The sequence below is a fragment of the Diceros bicornis genome, chromosome 10, assembly GCF_020826845.1.
Source record: "Diceros bicornis minor isolate mBicDic1 chromosome 10, mDicBic1.mat.cur, whole genome shotgun sequence".
Taxonomy (NCBI): domain Eukaryota; kingdom Metazoa; phylum Chordata; class Mammalia; order Perissodactyla; family Rhinocerotidae; genus Diceros; species Diceros bicornis.
In genome coordinates this window covers 68,436,684-68,464,300 of record NC_080749.1, presented here as the reverse complement: position 1 = coordinate 68,464,300, position 27,617 = coordinate 68,436,684, and the positions used below count along the sequence as shown (strand labels likewise).

Sequence of the window (27,617 nt, the reverse complement as noted above, 5' to 3'; positions counted from 1 at the left end):
GAGAAGGTCAGTTTCTCATCTTGATATATATATCTGCCCACAGAAAAGTAACAAAAGATTTAACACATTTTGTAACTGCTGTGACAGTTATAAGGTTGCTCTGAGAGATCATATTTAAGAACTGGTAATGAAATAAAATTCAACTGATGGATCAAACTGAAGCCAAAGTTTTCTTTATGGCAAATCAAATACTAAAAATAAAAAAAAAATCAAGTATGCTAATAAATATAAAGTATTGTAGGTGTTTTTTTTTTTTTTTTTGCTGTCACGGAGTTAATGCAAACAACATTTAAAGAGCCTCAAAGTTGAGGTGAAGCATGCTAATACATTCACACTAGTAATACTGCTGTAGAGCATATCAGATTATTTCTTGGGAAATATCCTTTAATGAAACTATTCTACCTGTTATGGGCTGACTATTACTCTCAAACATTAAAGCAACTGGAAATTACATATACACAGCGACTGCCTTTTTTGAGGTGGGATGGTTACCTGTGATTTTGTTAGGAAGTAAAACTGGGATCTGTTCAGCCACTGGTAAGCTTCTGAGGTGAATGATTCAGGAACATCTCGTGGAACAAACACTCCCCACTGGACTTCCTCTCTGGAGATATTCTTTTGAATATACAATGGCCTTGGCTCACTAGGTTTAAATACAAACACTAGAGGGAAAAAACAAACAGATAATAACATTTTGCCTGCAAAGGTTAGTTCTAGCCTCAGGCTGGCAGGTCACACTAATCCTGGGACTTACCCCATTGAGTATATGGCCCAGGTCATAACTATTTTGATGGCTTTGACTCAATAAATATCTACTGGGTGCCTACTACATGCCAAGCAGGTTAGGAATGAGGGCTATGAAAAGGAAAAGGAAAAAGAAGAATCCTTACTCCAGAGACCAAGGTCCACTGCAGAAGACAGACACCGAAATATTATTACAGTATTTTGTCTTAAGTATAGACCAGAGATGTGTAGAAAGTGCTTCAACAGCATAGAGGAAGAATGATTAAAGCTTCTTAGGGGAATTGAGGACGCTTCAAGGGGTGAAATTGATTTTGAAGGCTGAGTAGGAATTGGTATGTTGAAAAATGAGAAAGGTACTGGAGCTCTCCTAGAACTAAGTCTGAATGCATACACAACCAGGTGTTGGAACAAGAATTCAAGAAAGGAACGGCAGTGCCTCAGGTAAAATGGCTTCAAATGAACATCTGATTTGAAGGCAAGTTTGACTTAAATTGTATTAAAGATATTAAAAAGAAAATTTAGGTAATAGATCTCCTCTTGCTATTAAAGTATGGTCTGTACTTACAGTCTGAACCCACAGAAGACCGAGAGACTGCAGCAATATTCTCTGAATTAGGATCAGGCTCCATAACTCGAACATTTAATTTTGCACTCCACTCCACTGGGGAAAAACAAAGGTGATTCATTTTTAAGAACAGATTTACCAAAAGCTTTTTTAAGCCTGTCATTTAAATTAGGTACTCAATCTTTATAGGGACAATCAATTCTATTTTTCTTAGGAAGAGGGATTTCACGCTTCCAGGTAACACATGGAGACACACTGAAATTATCTGTGGAAGACTGCACTAAAGCAAGGGGCAGGAGGCAGAAAAAGAAAGTACTCCTTCCACACAATTATGAAACAGTTATTATTTCAGTGCAACTATAGTCTGGTGCTTTTTCCCTGCTGCTAAATGTGGGCAAAATGTTTACCAGAGACACTGTGGAGAATATACAAAAATATTATCATACACATTGATTACTAAGCAACCACCATGTCTTCCAAACACATACTTGAATGAGCAAAACGACACTAAGTCAACATTTGTTAGGAGGACTGTGGCAGGCTACATTGAAATTTGAAGCTATCGGGGATACTGCAGGTTAATATGCATCACAAATTAGTAGAAATAGTCCTCAAATTGTCATGAGGATTATGGAGGGCAACAGAAAGTCAGACACTGAACACAGTGGAAAAAGGTGAGGATAATGGAAGTCTACTTACAGGTACTGACAATTAGGCAGTTTATAAATAATCTAAGTCTATTACAGGCCTAGTACTCCAAATTTTGGTGGTGCAATGTGTTATGTGAAAAATTATATATTCTCTGGGTAGAGACATGAGTATATGAGCCAGAAGTCCTAAAATGCCAAAGTTTAATGGCTACTTCCTACATGCTTTGTCAAGTCACGTTATAGTAAAAATATCTTACATGCACAACTGAGCAGATTCCAACAGCAAAGAATACCATTTTCAGTAGCACCAAGAAGATACTTCGAACAAGTCAATCTCCCAAAGCAAAGGTGCCTAGATTAAAACCACAAGGAAGTTAGCAACAGTTAGTTCCAGCGCACTCAGTTACAAAGAACTGCAGACTTCTGGCACAGTATTAGTTTCATGCATTGCAGATTTTTAGATAGACAGTTATTTTTTTGTTTATAATTATTCTGCAGAAAAAAGGGGCTAAGGAATACAAAAGGAAAGGTTTATTTAGCTATTTTGATTCTTCAGGAAAATAGGTTTGATGACCAATTCTTTTCTCTAATATGTTGTGCACTATACTAATTAACACATGTAGAGAAAATACACATGAAATGCACAGTGATTTAATAAAAACGCTTTTTTGTGCTTGTTTACCTAGAAGAGGTAAATTTGCAATTTTAATTCTGAAGAAATTTTTACAAAGTAAATTCAGAATCAGGCATACTGGGAATTAGAAACAATTTCATTAGTCATCAGCCATTCTACCCTCAAATGCCCAGTTACCTGAAGTAAAATGGAAGATACTGCTGTTACCTTCCCCTGCCCTTCTTAGAAACAATGAGGTTTGAGCATAATGTCATTTTTATGGGGATATACAGAAGGTAAGCATTGTTTTGATCCACTGAGGCTCATGTATATCTTCTATTATTATGCAGCACAACCATGAAAAATATTTATTACAAAGGAAAAGTCTGTAGGCCAAGAATTAAATGTTATACTTGATTTCAGAAATGGGTGAGTCACAGCACACTGTTCATATACCCAGAATGCCTAGATTCTCAGCATTTTGGTCAGTTGCTGGCCTCACTGACCTACAAGCTACCTTTAAAGAAAGCATAAATTATTAGTTAAGTTTATGCAGAAAGTCTAGTACTACACACTCCCCAAATTATTTACCTACCTTATTTTCCCAGCTCGTTGACAAAATGTACATTTAAGTTCCCAAGTCTCTGAATCCCATATTGTAACTATTTCCTCAAAACTAACTGCTAGTAAAGAGCCATCTTCAGAGAAACAACAGCTAGTTGCTTGGTATTTGTGATAACTACCCACAAAGTCACAGGTCCAGCCAACAGCTTTTTCTGCGAAAATATAGAGCAAAGAGTTCAGAAATGGTAGAAATGCTGGATAACATTATAGGGAACTTACAGGCAATAAGAATTAAGCAACAAAGAACCTTCTCCCCAAAACTTTAGTCAGAAGTGCCACAAAGCACCGACTGATGTGAACTTGGCGCTCCTTCCTGGAGACCTTGAGCTCCCTCTAGTGGAAGAGTGCAATGACTAATCGCACAAGCCCTTTTTACCACACCCTCACAGACTGTAACAACCAAACACATGATTACGCAAGAGTGCCATTAAAACGGTAAAGATTTGGGGAAAAAGGCATGTAAAAATCTAACTCTTAAATCTTTTTAAAATTAGGCAATATCCCATAGAATTAAACAAGGTAGAAAACCTCCTCCTAGAACAGATGCAATTCACGAAAGAGATAAATATATCAATTCTTAAAACTGTGCACTCTTTAGACAAATTTAATTAACTTACTGTATATATCAGAATCATCTGTTAATATCCACACTTTGAAGTGACCATCTTTACTGGTTGTAACCAAGGTGGGGTTTTCAGATTTTTCTGCATTACAGAAACAGAGAGCTGTGATGTGGTCTTCATGTGGCATGTTAACCTTTGTATTAAGAACAAACCTAATAAGAAGGAAAGCACCAATTTATTCTTACATCAGGACAATACGATATACTGTCACACGGGCATAAGAATTTCTTACATACTATACATTTTACAATAGCATCTTTAAGAATGGGCAACTGATACACTATCACCAAGAATGACAAACAACTGAATGCTCTATCTCTAATCGCCACAGGATGCCAAGTTCTAACACATCATTTCTGTCCTCATGCAACTTACATAATATAGAGACAATTATGTAGTGTCAACTTACTGATACAAAATGAGTATAAAATAGGAGTCATTACAAAATGATACTTGGAAGCCTACTATACTAAACTCTGCATGACAATTGTATAGAACCCAGATGTCTCGTTACCTACCTTTGAAAGTAAGCAAAAAATGGAATGACTGCAATAGCCCCTACTTTTGGCAAGAAAATACAGAAAGAAAACTACCTATTCAAACTGCCTTGGTCAATATTTAATATTTACAGTCACCCAAGCTACCCCTCAAAGCTTGTTCCCAGCTTGACAGGGCTCTGCTGTGAATGAAAGATAACCTATGCTAGCACTGTGTTCTTAAAAGAACATCAGGGCAAGATAGTGGCGTGATTTTGAAAATTCCAGGATGTAAGAGGGGTGACTAGGGACAACCACTTAATCCCTCTGGGCCTGTTTCCTCACCTGTAAAATGTGGAAAACAAGCTTATCTCACAGTGTTCCTGTGAAGACTAATAAGACAACAGGCATGAAAGCACGAAGCCTAGTTCCAGGCAAGCAGCAAGGACGTGCTAAATGGCTACTGTAACCATGGTGTGAGAAACCAGTGGGCTCCTCATCTACTCAAAGCACACATGCTACACTACCACCACCTGCCACGGCCATTTTTCCAAAGAAGGCAGCATACTGTTAATAAAAGAGCAAAAAAACTAAGACATTTGGATTCTAATCCTGGATTTGCCTGGAATTAGGTATTATGTCCTTGGGGGTGTCAGTTTTCCATGTTTCCTCATTTACGCATTGAGATGACATTCTAACTTGGAGGACACCAAGGCTTTCTCAGAGCAGAAAGCTTAAAGGCTTTATTAGAAAAATAACACCTCCCTCATTTCTCTAAATCCAAAACCTATCAAAATGAAACATCTTAAAGACCAACAACTGAAATCACAAAACAGAAAGTCAAATATTTTCTACTCTGAAATTAAATGGCTACATATGTAGTATTACCCTTGTGTTTTCTTATTATACATCCACAGTTTCATCTGCATTTCAAGCTCTGTTTTCTTTTCTTGACGTTGCTCCACCGTTGCAAGCCAGTTACCATAGCAGCCAAACGCAGCCTTTGTTAGCTCAATTTGGATCAGACTGTAATCATTGATATATTCTTGTTGTACAATATCTAACTGATGGGTTAAAATAAATCCAAAATACTTATTAATGTACATATATAAATGTTAAAGCTTTCAAGCAATGGTCATTAACTACAAACATAACTTCTAGAATTTACAGTAATAGATTTTTAGATAAACGGAAAAATGAACTGTTAGTTATGGACATCAAAACTGCCATTAAAAAAGAGAGCACATTACATAGTACCAATTCAGTAGTGATTATCCTATGACCTTGAATTTTAGTGACGACTATGATTCATTTATATGATACAGTAGAACCTTTAGTTTACAGTAATGTTTTTCTCTTGTTTCTATGAACAAATAGCGTCACATGAAATCTCAAGGCTAGATTCCACAACGCTAAAATCAAGATCAAAAATAAAACCTACAATTTTTAAGAAGTGAAAAAAGATAGCAATGTTGTAAGTAGGCCAGCATTTTATTTCTGATTGTTTCTTTTATCCAATTTCCTCATCTATTTACTAAATATGTATTTAGTGCCTATTATTTCTAGGCAGTGTACTGGAAATGTACAAAGATCAATAAGTTTCCTTTCTTTGAGGGGTTTAAAAGCAATGGAAGGAAAGAGATCAAGTGTTACAGGTGCTATGATAGAAATCTGTACCGTGGGGCAGATTTCTGGACTGCATTTATCAGGATTAATAAGAAATATTCCTCTTTAATCTACACTGAAAATTTCATCATCAGTATATACATATGACACTGCTTCACCACAAAGCAGAGACATATTTACACTGTCAATCCCCACATTCTCATTTCCTTCTACTTGTACACAAAGGCACAGATGTGTGTGACAGCTAATTAGAGTGCAGTCTGAAACAGAATAAAACAGAGAGAGAGCTAGCACAAGAGTGGCAACTGGCTTACATGTATACTTAACCTGTAACTGTGGCCTCGACAGAATTATGTTGTAAACAACTGAAGTAACCAAAGATAATATTGACTATGTGCAAGTAAACATAGGCACAGGATCTTGTTTTAGAAGCTACTAAATAAGTTACTTGACCCCAGTGGTGCTGTAAAGAGCTTTCATTAGTTTTAAGGCTAGTTAATGAATCAAAATCTTACATTGTATAACTGCTTATCACTCTGGAGAGAATAAAACTGCAAGTGGCCAGGTTTTCCATTCAAAACCAAAGCTTTAGTTCTTGGATCAATCATCAAACCAGTAAAGATATTGCTGTCTGTAAAAAAAGTGACAAATAGTTGAAATCGAACAAATATTCACTTTTAAAATGTACATGATTCCAAATCCACTGGGTTCTGCAATACCTTTCACGAGGCCTTGAATTACTGCAGATGCCTCAAGGTTTCGGTGAATGACTATTATCTCTGTGGGTTAAAAAAAAAAGAGATCAGAACTTCAAGGTAAAATAAAATCACCTGAATTTTTAATATTCTGAAACAATTGAGTAAGTTCAATTTATCCTGAGTGTTATTGGAAAATCAGGAATATATTTGGTGATTTAGCTGAAAAACCACAGGTGGGGATGGGGGCTTTTCTGTTGGAGTCTTTAAGTTTCATCAGCCATGCCTATGAGTATATTTCAAGAGTTAATTCAGAAACTTATAAACCCTAAAAAAGACAGTTTACTTTGAAATGAGTCACTGCACTAATGGATTGTCCACAGTTATATTCTTTTTTGAAAAGAAAGGAGGCAATGGGCTATGGGATCTACATCTAGGCTGAGTAGTAACAGCATGAGCAAAAAGTTTTGCAGGAATACAAGATGCCTCCTCTTCAGTAAGAATCCACAGGACTCCCACACTGAGACAACGGCTATATTTAAGGAGAACCTCCTAGTGCTCTTTTGAAAATGCCATTATATTTGTGAAAGCAAAATGCCCACTTCAAAACCTGCCCTTTACTTCCCCACATCATCCTTTCATGAAAATGTTTAGAAATATAAGTGGCATGACAATAACCAAACACACTTAGCCCCACATTTTCATAAAAACAATTATGAAAATGTTGGGTTCTAGGGGCACAAAAGGGTAGAGAAAAGAGGAAGGAAGGAAGAAAAAATGCTCATTAAATCTTATGCTTCTCTTAATTAGTTTTAGTCTCTTATTTTCCATTCCCTACAGATGTTAGTTAATTTAGGCATTACACAAATTGTATTTCCTCACAACAGCGAATTCAGACTTACTATTATCAGAGTGAGAAGTACAGAACAAATCCCCCGCCGGCGAGACTGAGATATGTTCAATGGTAGCTCCTAAACGGGGGAGGAACTCCTTATTCTTCTCTGCTGCATCGCGCCACTCAACAAGCACAGACTCACGGCCACCACTCAGCAGACTGGTGCCTTCTCATCCATTCACAGAAATGAAGAGGAGTGTTTGGGGGAAGAAAAACAGAAAGAAAAATATGATGAACATTTTAATTTTTCCTACCATGTTAGAGCAATAAACTATTTTGAAAAACATGCAAACAAGTGTCTTCATATCTTTTATACTCTTAAGACAAAAGACTTAAAGATCCTGGTTTAGGGATTTTCCTTTCTAATAATATGACTAGTCTGTTGCTGAGCAACTCTTCTGCCAATAACTAGAAAAACGAAATGAACATCCTCTAGGCCCAGATGCCTTTACTGGTCAATTTTTCCAAACATTTAAGGAAGTAATAAACCAATTTTACACTCTTCCAGGTAACAAAAAAGAAACAACACTCAACTTGTTTCACAAGACCAGCATAATTCTATATCAAAACCAGTATAAGAAAATTACAGGCCAATTTTATGACAGATGAAAATTCCCCCCCAAAATATTAGCAAGCTGAATCCAATGATATATTAAAAGGATAAGATGTCACTGCAGAGTTGAGTTTATTGCAGGAATGTGAGATTATTTTAACATTTGAAAAATAAATGCAATTAATTCCATTTACATAATAAAGGGAAAAATCATGAGTATCTTAACAGATGCAGAAAAAGTAAATGCTAGAATTCTACACCCATGATAAAAACTTTCAGCTACCTAGGATACCTACGATACCTATCCTTCATCAAGCATACCTAGAGAAAATCTACAGCAAACATCATTTTAAGTGGTAAAATACTGAACACTTTCCCCCTGTGATTGGGAACACTATTATCACTTTCATTCAACATTAACTAGAGGTCCTAGTACTCTGAAATGAGACAAGAAAGGCTGAAGGATGTAACTGCTTCAGTGCTCACACACAGCATGCCTGGGTTCAAAGCACAGCCCCAACAGTTTAGGCTGTTCGTAGTCACCTTACCTCACACAGTTCTCAGAACAACTATAATTTGTACTTTGTTTACACAGACAACTAATTTTTTTCTTCTTCTTCTATTAACTCTTATACCTATACAGGGTCGACGCTGACATTTCACTGCCAATGATGTACTATATTTACCATTACTTCTCATTTACAAGTATTCATAAGGCTTAAAATATAATGTCAGGAATTCAAGTCTCTTACAGCCCAGGTTACCTGCAGTACCTCCTATACCAAAGCCCTGGTTCAGCAGTGCTCTGTATTCTTTCTTTTCCTTTCTTTGAGTGCCAACTAGTCTAACTAGAGATTTCTTCTTCCCCAAACTCCACCTGAAAAGGCCAATCTTGAATGTCCCAGGGCTTAAGGTAAGTAAGGCCACCACAGAAAGCTGTGACTGCTAACTAGTGTGAGAGGAGGTGGACAAGACGGCTAAGAGCAACCAAGCAGAGAAAAGTCACAGAGACAATAAATCTCAATTGGTCTTGGCCCTGATTTGTGCAAAGGCCACAGCAGAGAAAAAAAATTGAGGAGGAAAGGCAGAAGAAACGACCTTAGGTAGAGAAGAAAGACTCTGCCTGGAACATTACACACAAATGTACATATGCATGCCACACACACACATCTGTATTTCTGAGGGATGAGATGGAGGAGGGTGGAGAAGATAAGAGTAGCCTACATCTTGTATCTAGAGGGTTAACATCCTTTTCATTCTCTTTCTATTCTTAGTTTCTGTATGTCACAACTGTACTCCTGTTGTACTACTCTGAGTGTGTTAGGCTGGGTCCCAACCCCACACACCAGTCACTGTTTCCCCAAACCCAAAGCACAAATAGGCTGAAGGTGCCTCCTCCTTTCTGAGGCTCCAGTGAGTTAAACCCAGTAACCCTATAAGGATATAGAGCACATGGTACTATCTAAGACTTGTCCCAGTAGTTTCTAGGAAGATCTGCAGAAACAAAAATCACTTTCTCCAAGCACAAAATCTCAAGCATCTAGCCTCCTTTTCTCAGGACCAGCCAAAATATGCCCACATCATTTTCACCACATGGGCATGAGGGTGCTAAAAGTAACCAAAGACAAAATGTCCTCCAAATTTCTGCTGAAGATCATTCTATCTTCAAGGAAGATTTTTAATCACTATAGCCACGCTCTCATGCAGCTTAAATGGAACAAAGGTCTGAATTAGTTTAAAACTGTGAATGTGAATGAGGCAATCTAACAGTTAAGAACATAAACTTCTGAATCAGACCAAGTGCAAACCCCACTTACTAGCCGTGTGAACTGAGGCAAGTTAGTTCTCAGTTACAAATCTCACTTCCTTCGGCTGTAAAATGAGAATAATGTCACCTATTTCATAGGGTCAAGGATTAAACGAGATAATGATGTAAAGCACTAGCATAGTCATTTGCACCTGATAAACTATAGCTACACTTACAGACAAGACGCACTTAGCTATGTAGATACATATTTTAACTTGAACACGTTCTTTATGTTAACAACAGAGACTCCATCACAGGTGTACACCTTGATACTCTGAAACGGTCTGAAACCTAAAGTACATGGTATTGTGCTGAGCAAAGCCCAGAACGCAGGGGTGGCAGACAAGTGTTCACAACTCATTTGGCCCATGCAATTCTAATCTTTCAAATTATAAATACAGTGAATTAAAATACTTGATTCACATTCTTCAAAAGTTCATTTTAATTATTAAACTTGCACTTACCTGTCACCGAAAAAGCCAAATCCATAACCATATCATGGTGCCAATGTAAACAAGTGTATGTGTATTTCTTATCGTCATCAAAATTCCTCCTATTGGAGAAAACCAAAATTCTTAATTTCACCAAAGGCATACATTAGGAAAATGATGGCATGCCAAATATCACGAACATAATGTATGCCAAAAATAATAAACCAAGGCATCAAGCTTACAGGTCTTAACATGCAAAAGTGCACTTTCCACTTTCTAACCAGAGTTACTTCCACCAACAACAGGCCATCATGGTGTCCTACTAGTTTGATATTCACTACTGTCACTCCTTCCTTTTTACTTAATGGCTTGCAAAAAAGTTCTCTTCAATAAAACAATTATAGGCAAAATGGCATTTTTTTATCCCTGCTACAAGCCCATGGTTGGAAATTCTAATAGTAAGTCCATGCAATGAAGAGCACAGGAAGACGAGAAAGGGAGGATGTCAGCAGAGCCCAATCCCCATTTCCAGTGGTGGCTTTTCCGTGCTACTCTTTGTCCTGGACCCCAAGAGAGCTCAGTTCTACAGGACTAATACACAATAGTACATAAATGATCACCACACACTTCAGGAGTTAACTGACCAAAGACGAATCTTGCCATCCTTATGACCAGTTGCTATGCAATCTTCCTTTGGGTGACATGCTACACATGTAAAATTGTTCTTAGCACGTTTCTTATTTCTTGATGATGATAAAGTAAACCTAGAAGAAAAAAATTTTCCTTTGATTATTAAAGTCTCTTCGTAAGTGGTGATGTAGTTAAGGAAAAGGGAGTTCTCACTCTTATCAACCAAAATTGGAGAGCTCTCAGAGTTCACTAAATATAAATGCATGGTTTAAAAAAAAATTGTGATCAAGAATTTTGGGGTCGCCGCGGTGGCGCAAGTGGTTGAGTGTGCATGCTCCACTGCGGCAGCCCGGGGTTCACCGGTTCAGATCCCAGGCGCGCACCGACACACTGGTTGGCTAAAGTGGAGCAAGATGGGCACAGATGTTAGCCCAGGGCCTGTCTTTCTCAGCAAAAAAAAGAGGAGGATTGGCAAATGTTAGCATGGGGCTGATCTCACAAAAAAAAAAAAAAAAAGAATTGAGAATTTTGTTTTGTAAACGTTTATTAATATACAATATAAATTTCACATGACTAACATTCTACTATAACTTGTCTATGGAGGTCACTGACAGAAGTAAAGACAGTTCTTTTAGTGGCTTTTTGCCTGGACAAAGTTTGTTCAAATTTCTTGTTCTTGTTGAAGCTAAGTTTCAGCACGAGGTATGAACAAGCCTAAGAAATCGGAGACAACTGGCTAATGTGTCCAAAGATGTCAGGATCCTTATTATATTGCAAAGAAAAACAAACGTTAACCGTAGCAGAGTAAAAGGGAGGAGGGGACAGTGTCACTTGAAGAGTGACTACTCATGCTTAGCACCAGTCTCTTTAATTTAATTAATTAATTTATTTATTTTTTTCCCCCAAAGCCCCAGTAGATAGTTGTACATCACAGCTGCACATCCTTCTAGTTGTTGTATGTGGGACGCAGCCTCAGCATGGCCGGAGAAGCGGTGCGTCGGTGTGCGCCTGGGATCCGAACCTGGGCCGCCAGCAGCGGAGCGCACGCACTTAACTGCTAAGCCACGGGGCCGGCCCAGCACCAGTCTCTTTAATAGGTTATTTTACTCATCCTTACAACTCTATTAGGTAGATACTATCCCCATTTAAATATATGTTAATTTGAGGTGCAGCGAGGTTCAATGGATTAAATTTTACTCATTTTAAACCCAGGTATCCCAAAGCCTGTATTCACTCCGATAGCCACAAAATGATAATGAAGATCACTGGGGAACCTTACCAAACTACATCTGATTTTGACACCAAGGATGCACACCAGAATCTAGGTGTGCAGGGGGTTTTGGCCGGACAAGGCTCCCTAGGTTTTTGTGACTAACGATTTCCTCAACCTCACTGCTGTGGGTTAAAACTCTACCTCTCTGTCTTGTGGTTTCACAGTCACTGGCAACATAAAGCTTAGGAACAGCTTTAGATCACAGCTACGAAAGTGAAATAAAATTATAACAAACTCTTGAGTAAATAAAATAAAGCTAACAAAAAGGAATTCTTACCTCGATGTTTTTTTCTTTTTGAAAAAATAAACAGACAAGTAAAAGTCCCGTACTACAGCAACATATTCTCCCTGGTATTTCAAAGAGATAACATTCACAAAAATAGTCAACACTCTTTAGAAGAAACCTTCTCATCAAAAAGTTAACACAGTAACAATACATTTTGTTTTTGCAGATTAAGAGCATATTAATATAAAATGATTATGTAATAGTTTAGCTATGGAAAGGATAATCTTACTTTTAAAATAATCATAGAAAATCAGAAGACTAACTTAGGTCCTAGATCCCAAAACTAGACTCTCTAGCTTTAAGTATAATGATCTAAATTTTTCCCATTAAGGCATAATTTATATACAATAAAATGCAATGTGTGACATATGTGTATACCCATGTAACCACCACCACATTCCAGGTTTAGAACATTTTCTTGACTTCAGGAATGTTCCCTTGTTCCTCTTTCCAGTTGTTCCCCAAAGTCCCCACCCCTACCAGCAATCGCTGATTTCTATCACCACGGTCTACTTCTCCGCCTGTTCTAGAACGTCACACAAACAGAAGGGTACAGTACGTACTTTTTTGTGTATGGACTCTTTAGTTCAACATCACCTTTGAGATTGACCCATGCTCTTATGTGTATCATTAGTTCCTTTTTATTATGAAGCAGCATTCCAATGAATGAATATACATCATGAATTGTTTATTCTCTTATTGATGGACATTTGGATTACTTCCATTTTGGACTGTTATGAATATTAATCATTCTCGTACATGCTACTTGTGGTCATGTTCTCATTTCTCTCCCTAGGAGTGGAACTGCCGGGCATCATACAATTATATGTTTAACTTTGCTCCATATCTTGCCAACTCTCAGTGTCGTCAGGCTTTTTAGCTTTAGCTGTTCTAGCGAATGTGAAGTGGCACCTCACTGTGATTTTAATTTGTACTTAACTGATGACTATGATGCTGAAGAATGAAGATATTAATAATGTTAAAGAGTTTTCACTACTCTAAGAAATTAACCCTTTTCAGAACAAAGCCAAAATAAGGCTATAAAACTTAAGACTAAATAAACATGCCACCACAATGATGTCTAGGGGCTTTTGATGGTACTTGATTTTAAAATAATGAAGTGATTACTAACAGGGGACGGCTGAATAAATCATGGTATGAACATCACAGTTATTATTTCTGACAAAAACTTACGTATACACTCGCTGCAATGTTAAGTTAAAAAAAACATAAAAAGCCTTCAGATACTAATTCAGTTTGGAAAAAGTTATTTTATACGTTTAAGAAAAAGTCTAGAAAGAGATTCCTTAAATATTATCACTGGTAAGATTTAATATCTTCACTTTATTTTTAATTTCCAAATTTTCTATAATGGGCATATTAATTATGGACAAGGAGGTCATATTTTCTAAAGACACACGGTCCAAGATAAAAGGATTTGAGTGGCTTTTACGTGGGACAGGCTAAGAAATACAGTACAAATGCCAAAACGTTGATATTTTCGGAACAATGAGAGGGTTTACAAGAGCAATAGGACAGTTTATACAAAATTAAGATGGTCCTAAAAAGTCTACACCAAAATCTTTCACGCTAAAGCAATGAAACACACTTCTTAGTTACTAACAAAAATACTGTAACTCAAGGCAATATTAAATCACTATAACATAAAACGCTGAGGAAAGACTGTAAGAAAGAGATTTTATGTACAAAAATGAAAACCAACAAAACAAATTTTACCTCATGTCCAAAGGCAATGCACTTGGGTGACTGGTTTATGTAATCCAAAACAAAGGAGAGCTCCTTAGCCTCTATTTCCTGGCTTGACGATTTTGGCAGTTTCACTGAAACCAGCTGAAATACATCTAGCCAAAGGAAACTACATCAATATAAAGCTTCTCTAGAGAAAGTGAAGATGTGGGTTTATTCATATAAAACTGTTAATTAGTACTCTAGAATTCATTAGATGCCAGGATAATAATTCTAGACTATCTTGAACAAAATGCACCTTAAAGTTGGACTCCTCATTTGAATATACAAGTTTCAAATGGAAGTCTAATTCCACAACCCATATATATTCATGCTCTATATATGTAGAAATAGAAAAAAATTTCTTACTGGTGCATTCTACATTCCAAGGCACTAAGCTGACCTTTAAAATGGAGATGGAATGATATACTGGTGAACTAAGCAGCCAAAGGCAACAAACCCTCTGAGAACTTTCAGAAACGCTATAGGCTTGCCACACATTCATAGGACAAATCTCTTTTTCTGTAATATTGACATGCTCTTCTCTTTACATTGCGTTTAAAAATTTCTCTTCAAGGGGAAATAGCTACATTTTACTATGCTATCTCCTTATCCTCCTAGGCTTTATAATGTGTCTAAAATTCTGTAACACACTGATCTATCATTTTCCCGTTTCCCAGCCTGCTTATTATATGCTCTGAACTCTTGATTCTTCTACCCTTCCCAGTCATCTCACACTTTACATACCCAAACCCTGAACTCTTGATTTTCCTGTCTAAACTTAGTCTTCCTCCACTTTGCCCATTGCGGGAAATGCCACCACCATTTACCCAGTTCCTTAGACTAAATTGTTGAGTCATCTTTGACTTCTATCATATCCTGCATCAAACCATCAGCAAACTCTGTTGGTTGTATCTTCAAAAGATATCCAGGGGCTGGCCCTGTGGCCTAGTGGTTAAGTCTGACGCACTCCACTTCGGTAGCCTGCGTTCAGTTCCTGGGTGCGGACCTACACCACTTGTCAGCCATGCTGTGGCAGTGACCCACATATAAAAAAGTGGAGGAAGACTGGCACAGATGTTAGCTCAGGGCTAATCTTCCTCAAGCAAAAAAAGAGGAGGATTGGCAACAGATGTTAGCTCAGGGCTAATCTTCCTCAGGAAAAAAAAACCCTCCAGAATTCAATCATTTCTCACCACTTCTGCCACTACCAACCAGTCTAAAGCCATGATCATGTTTCATACTCTAAGTGTTAGGAGCAATGACCCTTTAACTCTTCTCCCTACTTCCACCCTTGTCCCCTTTTAGTCTATTCTCAACAAAGAAGGTGGTGATTCTATTACAACTAAGTCAGATCATGTCACTCTTCTGCTCAAAACTCTTCAATGGCTTTTTATCTACTCAGAGTAAAAACCAAAGTCCTTCCAATGTCCTACAAGGCTATATTATCTATTCTTCCTTGGCTTACTCCAACCCAGCCTCCCTGCTTCTATTCCTTGAACACGCCAGGAATGCTCTCGAGTATGCTTTTCCAACATAGCTGCAGTTTCTTCTTCTTCCTTTCAGAACTTTCCCTGACCACTTATTCAATAGGTATTCCTCCAATGTTACCTGTTCCCCTCTCCTGCTAAGTTCTTCTCTAAAACACCTTTCATATTATTGTATCATACGACTGATCTAGTCTGCTTACTGTTGGGATTTATTGTGTTTTGTTCTCTGCAACCAGAATAGTATCTGGCACATGGTAAGCATTCAGTTAGCTGTTGAATGAATCAATTACATACAGTCAAGAAATGACACCATAACAGATAATATGTAAATATTAATTTGTTTTTAAACCAGAGAAACGTATTTGAGTATGATTTATACAATTTTCTACCAGAGACTGGTTTTGGACTGTGGAACAAAGATGAAACAAATGAAGAGAGGAGATACATTTATATATATTTTATTAGGAGCCAGTCACAGGGAATCTTTCCAAGCCTGATTCATGTTTTTATGTAACAGATAACTAGATTTTCACATGCTGAGTGCCTATGATGTGCCAAGTACTGGAGAGTAACACTAGATCCCACCATGAACAGAATTCAGATTAGAGTATAGCATTTGAAGTTTCCACAGCTGACTCCAAAAGACTAATGACTAGGATCTTTAGATCACTTTCTACTCTTGTTGCACATTAGACTCAACTAGGGAATATATAAGTAAATACTTAGGCCGCACTACAGAGAATCTTACGTTTTTAGTTCCTTGGAGTGATTCTAATGTGCAGCCAGTGTTAAGACTCACTAGTCTCACTGATAATGGATAGAAAAGTTTTGCTACAGTTATTGGCAACTACCCTTTCAATTGAGGAAATGGGATGGGATGAGTATATGGGGTAGTCACCAAATGTGAGTGGTGAGCAGAATCACCTGGAGAGATATGAAAAATGCAGATTCCTAGACTAAATCTCAGACCTAGTGAATCACTTGTCAGTCAGGGACATTAGGACTCTGCATTTTTAGTTAAGTATGTGGATAGACATTAACAATCTACATATTTATAGACAGAATGGAATCTAAATATTGAAGAGTGTTATCTTTAAAGCAGTCATCTGGGAAGGCGACTTAATTATTTAAGAACGTTGCCATTTCCAGAACATTTTTTGGAATGTCCTTTAGAGGTGGTTTATGGGCCACATAAGAAAACTAAACTTACTGATTTTTAGTCTTTCATGTCACATTTTTGATAGATGAAATATTACTCATTAACAGACTGGGCACCAAACGAGTTTTAGCTAAAAAAACAGATTTAGCTTTCACAGTTTTGACTGTTCTCAGGTAACTTAAAAGTCCATGATCTATAACAATTTGCAAATTTGTTTCAGCCAAAATAAAACAAAAACAAACAAACCACTGTGGAAAAAAATCACTTAACTAATGAGCCGTAAACCAGATTGGCTGATTGCTAGATAACCATCTTAAAGCTGCTTTAAACTTTGAATTCTGAATACAGCCATATTTCATGGAGGACACCACAGGGTGCAGTGGCATTTTTGAATTCTGGAATTAGAAAAATTCTCTGATAAATCTTTCATGTCAGTGTTCTGATATATCAAATTCTCTGCTAAAGGACAATGTTTTTTTTGTGAGGGAGATCAGCCCTGAGCTAACGTCCACGCCAGTCCTCCTCTTTTTGCTGAGGAAGACTGGCTCTGAGCTAACATCCGTGCCCATCTTCCTCCACTTTACATGGGACGCCGTCACAGCACGGCCGGAAAAGTGGTGTGTCAATGCGCGCCCGGGATCCAAGCCCGGGCCCCCAGCAGCGGAGCGTGCACACTTAACGGCTATGCCACAGGGCCAGCCCCAAGGACAATCATTTTTAACCACTGAAGACACTCCAGAACTCCTAAAATGCTCTGAAACATGGCAATTTCAATGGAATAATGTTCCAGGGATAATGATAATATAATAATAATGATTTAGTCCCACTACTAGTTCTTAATATCAACCTGTCTTCTATACCATTTCTGACAGATTCAAGATCAACAAAAGGGATGTTCAGTGATGGGTCCAACGATAGTGAGGCTTAAGAATGACAGATTAAGTTCAGTAGGAAGATGAATTCTGGCCCACCTCTGCAAAAGAGCTTTAACATTTGAGCCCTGCAGACTGTTGTTATAACCACACAGAAAGTAACCATTCCCTCACTGCATATTTCAGAACTGATACGAAGGCTCCCCCAAATGAATGCAATGACAATGAAAGCAATTTAAATACCGACTCCAGACACCGTTAACTTCAGACTAAATCCAAAATGGTAAATTTTGAGAAACTGTAAAATATAAGGAGCCACTCAATGCTACAGAAAACAAAATGAATTCTTTACACTATACCTGGTTTTCCTTTATTTATTGTCAGAAAGACAGAATCTTCAGCACGGGCAATAGCAAAAAGGGCATGAAGTTTATGCCCAACTATGAAGGTCTGAAAGACAAAAAGGACCCTATTGTTTACTGTCTGTCTGCCATCCCCTCCCTTGACAACTAGAACATAAATTCCATAAAGAGCAAGGAATTTTTATCCATTTCGCTCACTGCTGTATCTCCAACATCAGAAGAGTATCTGGCCTACAGGAGATACTCAATACATATTTGTTGAATAACTTTTCAAGTTAATACATACAGATCTTCCTGTTTCTTTTTAACAGTTGTATAGTATTCCACTGAATGAATATCAAATTTTAACTGACATCAAGGTTATATTTAGTTTTTTTCTCCCATAGACAATGATGTAAGAACTATATATACACGCCATTATTTCAACAAGAGATTCCTAAAGGTGAGACTGCTGGAACAAAAGTTATTTTTTCATCTTCAGTTTTACTCTCATTGATTATGTATAAAAGTATCAGTTTCTCGGGGCCGGCCCGGTGGCGCAAGCGGTTAAGTGCGCGCACTCTGCTGTGGCGGCCCGGGGTTCGCTGGTTCGGATCCCGGGCGCGCACCGACGCACTGCTTGGTAAGCCATGCTGTGGCGGCGTCCCATATAAAGTGGAGAAAGATAGGCACGGATGTTAGCCCAGGGCCGTCTTCCTCAGCAAAAAAAGGAGGAGGATTGGCAGATGTTAGCTCAGGGCTGATCTCCTCACAAAAAAAAAAAAAAAGTATCAGTTTCTCCACACTTTGCCTATCACTAGATTTTTTCTCTTTTTTTTTTCCTGAGGAAGATTGGCCCTGAGCTAACATCTGTTGCCAATCTTCCTCTTTTTCTTTTTTCTCCCCAAAGCCCCAGTACATAGTTGTATATCCTAGTTGTAGGTCCTTCTAGTTCTTCTACGTGGGACGCCACCTCAGCGTGGCTTGATGAGCGGTCAGTAGGTCCGCACCCAGGATCTGAACCAGTGAACTCTGGGCTGCCAAAGCCGAACACGTAAACTTAACCGCTATGCCACCAGGCAGGCCCCTAGATTTTTCCTCTATCTGCAATTTGGCTAAACTGATAGGGGAAAATGCTATATCATTTGTTTTAATTTGCATTTCTTTATTAATGAGGTTAACTATCTCTTCATGTTTACTGGCTGTTATTTCTTTTTCTGTGTATTATATACTCATACCCTGGCCAATTTTTTCCACTGGGTTATTAGTTGTTCTTTATTGGTTTTTGGGGATTTTTTTGTATATTAGGGATAACATCTCTTATAAATATTTTCCTCGAGTTTTATTGCTCATCTTTCTGTTAGAAGTTTAAAATTTTTAAATAGTCAAATTTGTCTTTCTTTTATGGTGTGTGACTTTCAAGACCTGTTTAGGAAGGCTATCTAAAGATGGGGCCTTATAGAAGGAATCGATATATCCGTAAATTACGTTGTCATTCCTTTTCACATAATGAAAATGAAAGATCAATCCACGTACCTTTATCAAAATGCCATCTACATAATCCCACAGTCTAATTGTGCCATCAAAGGAACACGAATACAACTAGAAGAGTAAAAATAGTACAAAATTGATTAAAAAATAGAGCTCCATTAAGATAACCAATGAACAATTAAGTGCTGATACAGAAGGCATTTTCTATTTATTAATTCATTGTTAGCCTTAAAGAAGTGGAGTCATTAGCTTATACTGTTTTTGCAAAATAGAAAATCTTATCATAGCTCTTTTGAGGAAGCAGATCCATCAATTTCAAATTTTCACCAAAATGAGGGGGAAAAAGTCAACCTTCTATCTTCAGGAGGCAGATGGTAACGTACTGAGTTGTTGCTATTTCTCCCAGAGCCTGGTCTGTTTTTATTAGCAGAACTGCTTCCGTCTTTCCTGGGAATTAAAGGAGTGCTTCTCAAATGATCTCAGAATGTCTTTTTTGTTTTCTTTTTTAAATTCTCAACCCATTAAGGACTAACAATTGTGTAAATACAATAGAAGTTGTTATGTACTTGGATGCTGTGGCAATATCACAGTGCTCTGAAGTTTTGGGACACTCAATTTCTATCCTTATCTCACTGCAGACTGGTAACCAACAGTCTGTGGATCACACTTTGGTAGCACCAGAAGGCCTTAGTAATACGTATTTTTATTTTTGTCCCAGTGGATTTAGTTTTACTAAGGTCATGCCGGATTTTTTGTTGCTGTTATTGTAAAAACACTTTGCTTATAATGTTCATAAATAATTTTAAGTTTTTTTGAAAGAAAGTGGCAATTTTAACATTTCTGCCAACGAGGACATGGGATCAGAGAATAGAAATAAAAAATGATAGAGTAAGAAAATATTATCTATCCAAGTAAAAGAATTAAAGTAGAAAACATACATCACAATTACCATATAACATTAGAATCGTGAACATGGATTAGTAAAATACAAGGCAAACACATAATCACTGTCAAAACAATGGTTAACACACAAATACTGTGGCTCTGAAGTCCAGAGACTCTGCACTCCCCACCACCTCAGCCAAACCAATTTTAACGAAAGGAATTTTTGCTATCAAAAACATTCAAATGTGACAGATAATAATAAGCTGTTTTCTCAAACCCTCAGAAGACAGCAAGGAAAAAATCTGTGCTTGGATCCTGCAGAAAAGCTACTTAACTTCGATTTTCAAGAGTAGCTCACTGAATTTTGGAAAGATCACTGTTACTTTATGCCCCACTTCCTTTCTGACAACACAGTGAGTGGCAATGCAAATCCATTCTCATATCATCAATAACTTCCAAGTTGGCTGTGACTAATCTGGAAAAATGGAACTTGATCAAAAACTAGAGCAAGAGTAACATGTTTCTGAGATAACTCTTTAGTAGCTGCTGAAACTTAAGAACAGAATTAAAATGACGTTCTATTATTCTCGAATTCTGAGAAGCAAAAGCTGCTTTGAGAGGGGCGTGGGGAAGTCTGGACTAAACTAGATTCCTAAATTTGTCCTGAAATTAACGGGTCAATCCACTGACTAAAGAAGCCCTTCCTCTTGTCTGGACACTGGCCTTGAGATTAGGTAACATCTGCATTAACACTAAACAGCCTCACCTGTGAAAGAATAGATATCTACAAAATCAATACCTCTGAGCCAACCTTTTCAAAACTGTGTTCCAGAAACCAAAGGGTTCAAGGGCATATAAGTCTGAGAAACACCAAATACTATATACCCCTTTTGGATATTCGCAATGCATATAAGGGGACCTGAGAAGACCTACAATCAAGAAATTCATTTAACTGTGCTTAATCCTGAATTTCAGAAACTCAAACAGCCAAGAACCCGTCTTTCAAGTAACACCTATTAGCATCCTACGGAACAAGTGGTTTACAGAGTATACCACAGGCAATGTAGTTCTAGGCTGCGCCCCTACTTTAACAGCTAAAAATAAGTGAAAAATACTCCGAATTAGAAAATCAACACATTTTTCTGATTATGACCTGGAAAGTTTCCCAGCCAAAATTAAAATATTCAATATAAATCATTTGACACCTGTAGATGGTTGCTGGGGTTGAGCTGGATTCCAGTCACCAGATTTCTGTGCCCTTGCAATATGTGTACACATTCTTCTGTAGCTGTGCTATAAACTTTAACAAAGTCTCCAGAGACACAGAAGATATACCTGGAAATAAGAGAGGAAAATAAGTTTCATGTGCTCTGCTAACAGCAGTCTTCCCACATACCCCAGCTCTCCATCGTTCACTGGGACACCAGCTTAAAAACACTAAGTCAGAGGTTCTCTTTAGACAGGAGGTCTCTTGCATAGCAAAGTACAAAGACTTTGTGGCAGTTCTTTTTCTTGTTGTTGAAATGCTGGTTCTGCTTTTATCTTTCTGGATTTGTGGCTTTCTTCCATATAGCAGAGGCTACTAAATTATTAAAAGTGGTTAAGTTGGGGTAATATTTGTTTGACAATTTTCATAGAACAAAGTTCTGAAATGCAAATCTTCTATCAAATAAAAAAAGTTTGCTCTGTGCCTATTACATCTAACATCATACATATCTAACATGGAGTTTTTCCATACACTGTAGAAGGCACAGACCACAGAATCCTTATGCTGGAGCTCTTCTCTGTGCTCCCAAAGCACCCTTGTGCACGACTTGATTCTAGTACTTTTCACACTGGGTTGAAATACTTGTTTACATTATATCCACCACCTTTAACTTAACTGGCCATTAGCTCGTACAGGGCAAAGGCCTTAATTTATCTTCGATTCCCAATGACCAACAGTTTGTTGAACAGAACTTGCCTAATCCTCAAAGGTTTCATAAACTAACTGGATAAAATGAACCAATAAAAAATTATTACAAAATAATAAAAGAGTAAATCTTCTGACGCTGACTTGCTCCTACTCTATTTTATCAATTCTCAGACACCTGATTTTTCACAGGTCTACCTCTCTGAAATCAGGACACATCCTGTAATTGCTGTAGCCAGGAGGCAGTCACAGCACGGTTGTGTGCAACTGTCTAACAGATCAAGAAAGGACAAGCAGCAAAGCATCTGAGGTGTATGGTCTCCCCTCTGGCCGGATCCTCCTCTCCATTCCCATGGGTACTGTAGTTCAGAGTCTTAACATCACCAGCCTGGACCACTCTTAAGGGCTTCCTACAGTCTCCAGGTGTGGCCCTTCGATTCATCTTTCACACTCACACCAGACTAATTCTACAAACTTGACCACATCACTTCCTTAAGTAAAGAAGAAATTAAATTAAAATCTGTCAATGTTTTCCTACTGCCTTCAGGATATGATCCAAACTCCTATGGCCTTTGGTGATTTGACTCCAGTCTGACTGGAACCACTTTTTCACTTTAACACTGCCAAGTGATTCACAACTCCAACACCCCCACCCCGCCCCTCACACACCCCATTAGTACTGACAAGTCCTTTAGGCAGTGGTTCCTTGAGACAGCAGTGGGCGAGGGGGTACTGTCTGCCAAGAAAACTCCCCTAATTGACTCTGATATGCTTCCCCAGAGGAATGGAATTTCCTCTCTCTCCATTTGAATGCAAGCCCCCAAAGGAAACTCTCTCCATGCTTTTGCACATTCTGCTGTCTACACAGAACATTCTTTCTTTCTGACTACCTCTTTATATAGATTTATATCTATATAAAGGGCAGCCTTCCTTCATCTTCACTCCAGATCAGCCACCTGTCCTAATGTGCTTCTACAGGATGGTGGGCTTAACTCTATCACACACTTACCACATGGCAAAATGCAAGACTTCCCCTACCAGACTGTGAGCTCCTGGAGGGGAGGAACTGTGGGTTTACTTATTTTAAATAACAACAGAAACACCGTATGGTAGAAAAGGATGTATTTTTAAGAAGTCAAATACAAATGGGTTCCAATGCCAGTTTTACCATGTACTAGCTGAATGATGTTGGAGTTTCCTTAATCCCTCTAAACCTCATGTTCTCCACTGTAAAATGCAGATAACATTTTCTCATAGGGTTATTATGAGGACTAAATGAAACAATGCGTGCAAACGCAAGCTTAGCACACACAGGAACCACTCAATAAATGCTTCCACAAAATTAGGATGATAATACCTAGACCTTGCCGAGAGGAATGCTTGTAGAGCACCCACCACAATGCCTGTCACACAGGACTCAGTCACCTTTGTTGATGAAGTGGAGAAGTAAGAAGTTAGGGATGCTCTCAAGCAGGAACCAGGATTTAAACGAAGCTATGAAGGATGCATGAGTTAAGGACTGGGAAGGGAAAAGAACAGCAACATAACCAAAAGCAGGGAAATAATAACTAACATGGTACCTAGAAGAGACAGGGAACATACCTATCTAACAAGCAAAGTGTGCACAATGGGTAATACCAGGTAACTCAATTGGATAAGCAGAGCTGAGCAAGATCAGGGAAGGCCCTGTAAGCCAGAGAGAAGAGCTGTAGTTAAGGAAGGCAAGAGAAGACTGTTGCAGGGTTCTGAGCAAGACTAGGAATAAGGGTTAGGGTAATAATGTTATGATAGTAGTAACACTTCATGAAAATTATTACAGAAGCAGTATCCAGAATGATCTGCAAGGGAAAAGTATTTAGAGTCAGGGACATTAGCTTTGTGATAATTTAGGAACGTAAAAGGCAAAAATGACCTGTTATTTTAGTTTTCTATACCCTAGCAACCTAATGCTATAATGCACAGCACCACATAACTGTGGGAGGCAACAGGATGTGATGATGCAAACTGTGCTGGACCGGGAGTCAGTAATACCTGATCCGAGAATGCCAGGTCCTGTCATGCACACCCACCTCCCCACCTGCCTCTCCTAACAACCCACTCAAGTAGGCAGAACAGAGTTTTTGTCCTTGTTCCAAGAGGACCAGTGACCAAGAGGAAGCTGCTAAAATTCCACCATTCTGTTGTTTTATTTACTATTTCAGCTTTCTTGATAAGCTCCTTGAGGTAAAATACAAAAATACCTTATTATCCTTTGTATAAGCTAACTAACCTGCTGTGGTACCTTTTAGATGACATTCAAATCCTTAATGAGTTCATTATAATCCTATTTATTTGCTAGAGAACTAGTTTTAATTATTAGCTTCTATATAGATGACCCAAAAAAGTACATATCTCTAAATCTTGACTAAGTTCCCCAAACTTCAGGCCTGAACTTCCTACCTACTATTTACTACATCCACTTGGGCGTAGTTTTTTCCACTGGTTGTTTTACAGGTACCTTAAACTCAACAGGCCCCAATATTTTGAAGGCCTGAAGTGAACTCAATGTCTTCTCATTAATCTAATTGCTAAATCGCTCCCAAACTCTTGTCTTTTCTCTTCATCTTCAATGTTATCCTAGTTCAGGCCAGTCTTTTCTTGCTTGGATGCCTGATTAGCCTTCTAAGCCCTGGTCTCTACTCTTCCAGACTCTTCTCCCATCACTTCCCTACACCTTATGTTGCAACTACACTGACCTACATACATGACACGCTCCCCCCCAACCCGCATTTCAAGCTGCTCACTGTGCCTGGATACCCTCCCCCAAAATCACTGGTGAGGCAAACTCCGGTTCATCTTGCAAGGGCCTACTACTGAAGGGAAACTTTCACTATGTACCTCCCTCGCCTATGCCACCATTGTACCTTGAGTATGCCAGCCTACTCACCTCTCATCTCTCCAACACACATTATACAGTTTTATACATAGCCTTCAGATTAATATTCTTCAAGAAACACCATCATGCTACCTCCCCCCACCCACTCTTATCTAGAGAATTAAAAAATACACTCTCTTTGGACCCAAGAACAATGAAGAACTGGCTCCAAGTTCCCCTTCCAACCTCATTTCCCACTAGCTCCCTTCATATACTATTCCTACTAGCTAACTGGACTACAGTCTGCCAACAAAAACAGGCTTCTACTCCTCTCGCTTACACTGTGCCCCCTACGGAATGCCTTCCCTCCTCATCCCCCGGTCAGAATACCATCCACCTGTCGAGGCCTAGCCTGAACGTCACTTCCTCAGCAACCTTCCCCACCCCTACAAATCTGATGTTCTCTCTCCCTATGAGCTCCCAAAGTACCAAAGTATGCAACACCTGTTAGAGTATTTTCTTTTCCTCACTAGACTGTAAGCTCTTGACGGTAGGACCGATTTTGGAATTATCTTAGTTTTTGTCATCTTAGCTTGTTATAAATAATACATAGCTGACAAATACTCAAAAATGCATTGTAGAACTTAGCAAATGAAACACAATGGATCTCAATATAAGGAATAAGGTGTAGAAACAGTACACTGTTGAAAGAAACTGGATACCTAGATTTAAGTCCAAAGTAGGAGAAATTTGGCAACCTCTTTTAGTCTCAGTTTCTTCCTCTGACTCATAACACGAATATGAACAAAGACCTCTCTACTGTAAAGTTCAACGATTCATTTTTTTTTTTTTTGTCTCTATGACAATTTATGAAAGCTCCTTCAGCCATGCACGCATTCAACAACCCTGCCATACACCCATAAGCAAGATATCGTGGTGGACACAAACTTTCATAAGATACTATCTCTACTCTTCTAAGATAGAAAAGATTTTTACTAAAGGTTTTTCCTAAGTGTGACTCTATCCTTAAATGATTTGAAAACCTTGTCTTCGTACAATGTGTCACTTCTAGGTGATGCTGACAAGATAGCAACGATGATAGCTAACATACATTGAGTCGTTAAGTGCCAGGCATTGTTTCAAGTGCTTGATATGTATTAAAGCATTTAATCCTCAATAACCCTATTAGATTACTAAATATTATTCCTGTTTTACAAATGAGGCAACTGAGGCAGAGATTAAGAAACTTGCAAATGTCACACAATGGAAGAACCCCGTTTGGAACCCAGGGAGTAGTTTGGTTTTCAGATACACTGAACTCCCGAGGAGGAACCAGAGCTTCTGTATGATTTCATCCTTTACAGAATCTAATAGTTTTCACGCAAAGCTCCACAAAGGCTGCCAAAATGCCTTTCTGGCGGGTAGCAGAAGGTGGAAAAAGCTGAATCTTTAATCGTTCAGTAATTCCAAGTCACGACTCTGTCCGAGAGAGGGACACTGCTCGCGGTACTGCAAGGGCAGTGGCGTACACATCCATGCCTGGACCATTTTCCAGCCGCCCAACGCCCAGCCGATTCTAGACACGTGGGCCCGCCCCCGGGGCCCTCAATCTACCTGCACGTGACTGTCCGGGGAGGGGACGGCGCCCCAGCGCGCGGGGCCACGGGCCTGAGAGCTTCCTCACTCCTCTCAGCACACAGGCACCGGCTCCCTCCCGCGGGCCCCGGGGGCTCCCGCACGCACCCCTCCCCCGAGCCCAGATCCGCTCGCGGGCCAGTCCCCACGCGCCTGACAGTCCCCTCCCCCCGCCCCGGCTGACAACGCGCGCTGGCCCCGTACTTGGAATCCGCAGAGAACACCGCTCTCCTAAAGTTCAACTCGCTGCCGCCGCAGCGAACCACGCGCACTCCCTCCTCCTCCACCATCTTCGCGCAGACGCAGGACCTCGCGGCCGCGGGCCCCGCCCCGAACTTCCTGTACGGAGGCCGGGTGAGAGGGCGCGTGTCCCGGCCCACAGAACCCACGCACGGGCGCCTCTGGGCCGCCGTCTCTATGGTAGGACCCAGCGCCTATGCCGCCATCTTTGGTATGGGCAACGTCAAATTAGGACACGTGTGAAAAAGGTAAAAGCGAAACAGAGACATAGAAACGATGAATTTATATTAAATACCTCTAAACTCTTATTTAGTGCAGTTAAATTTCTCTCCGGCGTTGTCGATCTGACTCTGTAGCTTATTCCACCAGAAGGGAAAGGTGGCCCATAATGTGTCACGTGACCTTTCTCGTAGCTGTGATTGGGGTGCTGCGAGGTGACGCCAGCATCACGTGCGACCTGGTTTCTTGGTCGCGCAGGTGAGTTGTTGAGTGGAAAGGGAG

General features: G+C 39.1%; 1 protein-coding gene across 1 annotated transcript in view; it reads right to left on the bottom strand.

Moving 5' to 3' along the window:
* The window catches only part of WDR75 (WD repeat domain 75), a 31,485-nt gene extending 4,304 nt beyond the window's left edge, over positions 1-27,181 (bottom strand). The window contains exons 1-17 of the mRNA XM_058549403.1: positions 27,081-27,181; positions 21,681-21,810; positions 19,636-19,701; positions 18,118-18,208; positions 14,229-14,353; positions 12,483-12,553; positions 10,947-11,066; positions 10,336-10,424; positions 7,519-7,677; positions 6,641-6,700; positions 6,437-6,552; positions 5,184-5,359; positions 3,814-3,971; positions 3,168-3,348; positions 2,217-2,311; positions 1,310-1,405; positions 493-662 (exon numbers count right to left, since the gene is read on the bottom strand). Coding sequence (XP_058405386.1) covers positions 493-662; positions 1,310-1,405; positions 2,217-2,311; positions 3,168-3,348; positions 3,814-3,971; positions 5,184-5,359; positions 6,437-6,552; positions 6,641-6,700; positions 7,519-7,677; positions 10,336-10,424; positions 10,947-11,066; positions 12,483-12,553; positions 14,229-14,353; positions 18,118-18,208; positions 19,636-19,701; positions 21,681-21,810; positions 27,081-27,166 — 1,989 coding nt within the window. The 5' untranslated portion in view covers positions 27,167-27,181. The remainder of the gene's footprint in view (positions 1-492; positions 663-1,309; positions 1,406-2,216; positions 2,312-3,167; positions 3,349-3,813; positions 3,972-5,183; positions 5,360-6,436; positions 6,553-6,640; positions 6,701-7,518; positions 7,678-10,335; positions 10,425-10,946; positions 11,067-12,482; positions 12,554-14,228; positions 14,354-18,117; positions 18,209-19,635; positions 19,702-21,680; positions 21,811-27,080) is intronic.
* Between the last annotated feature and the right edge of the window lie 436 nt (positions 27,182-27,617).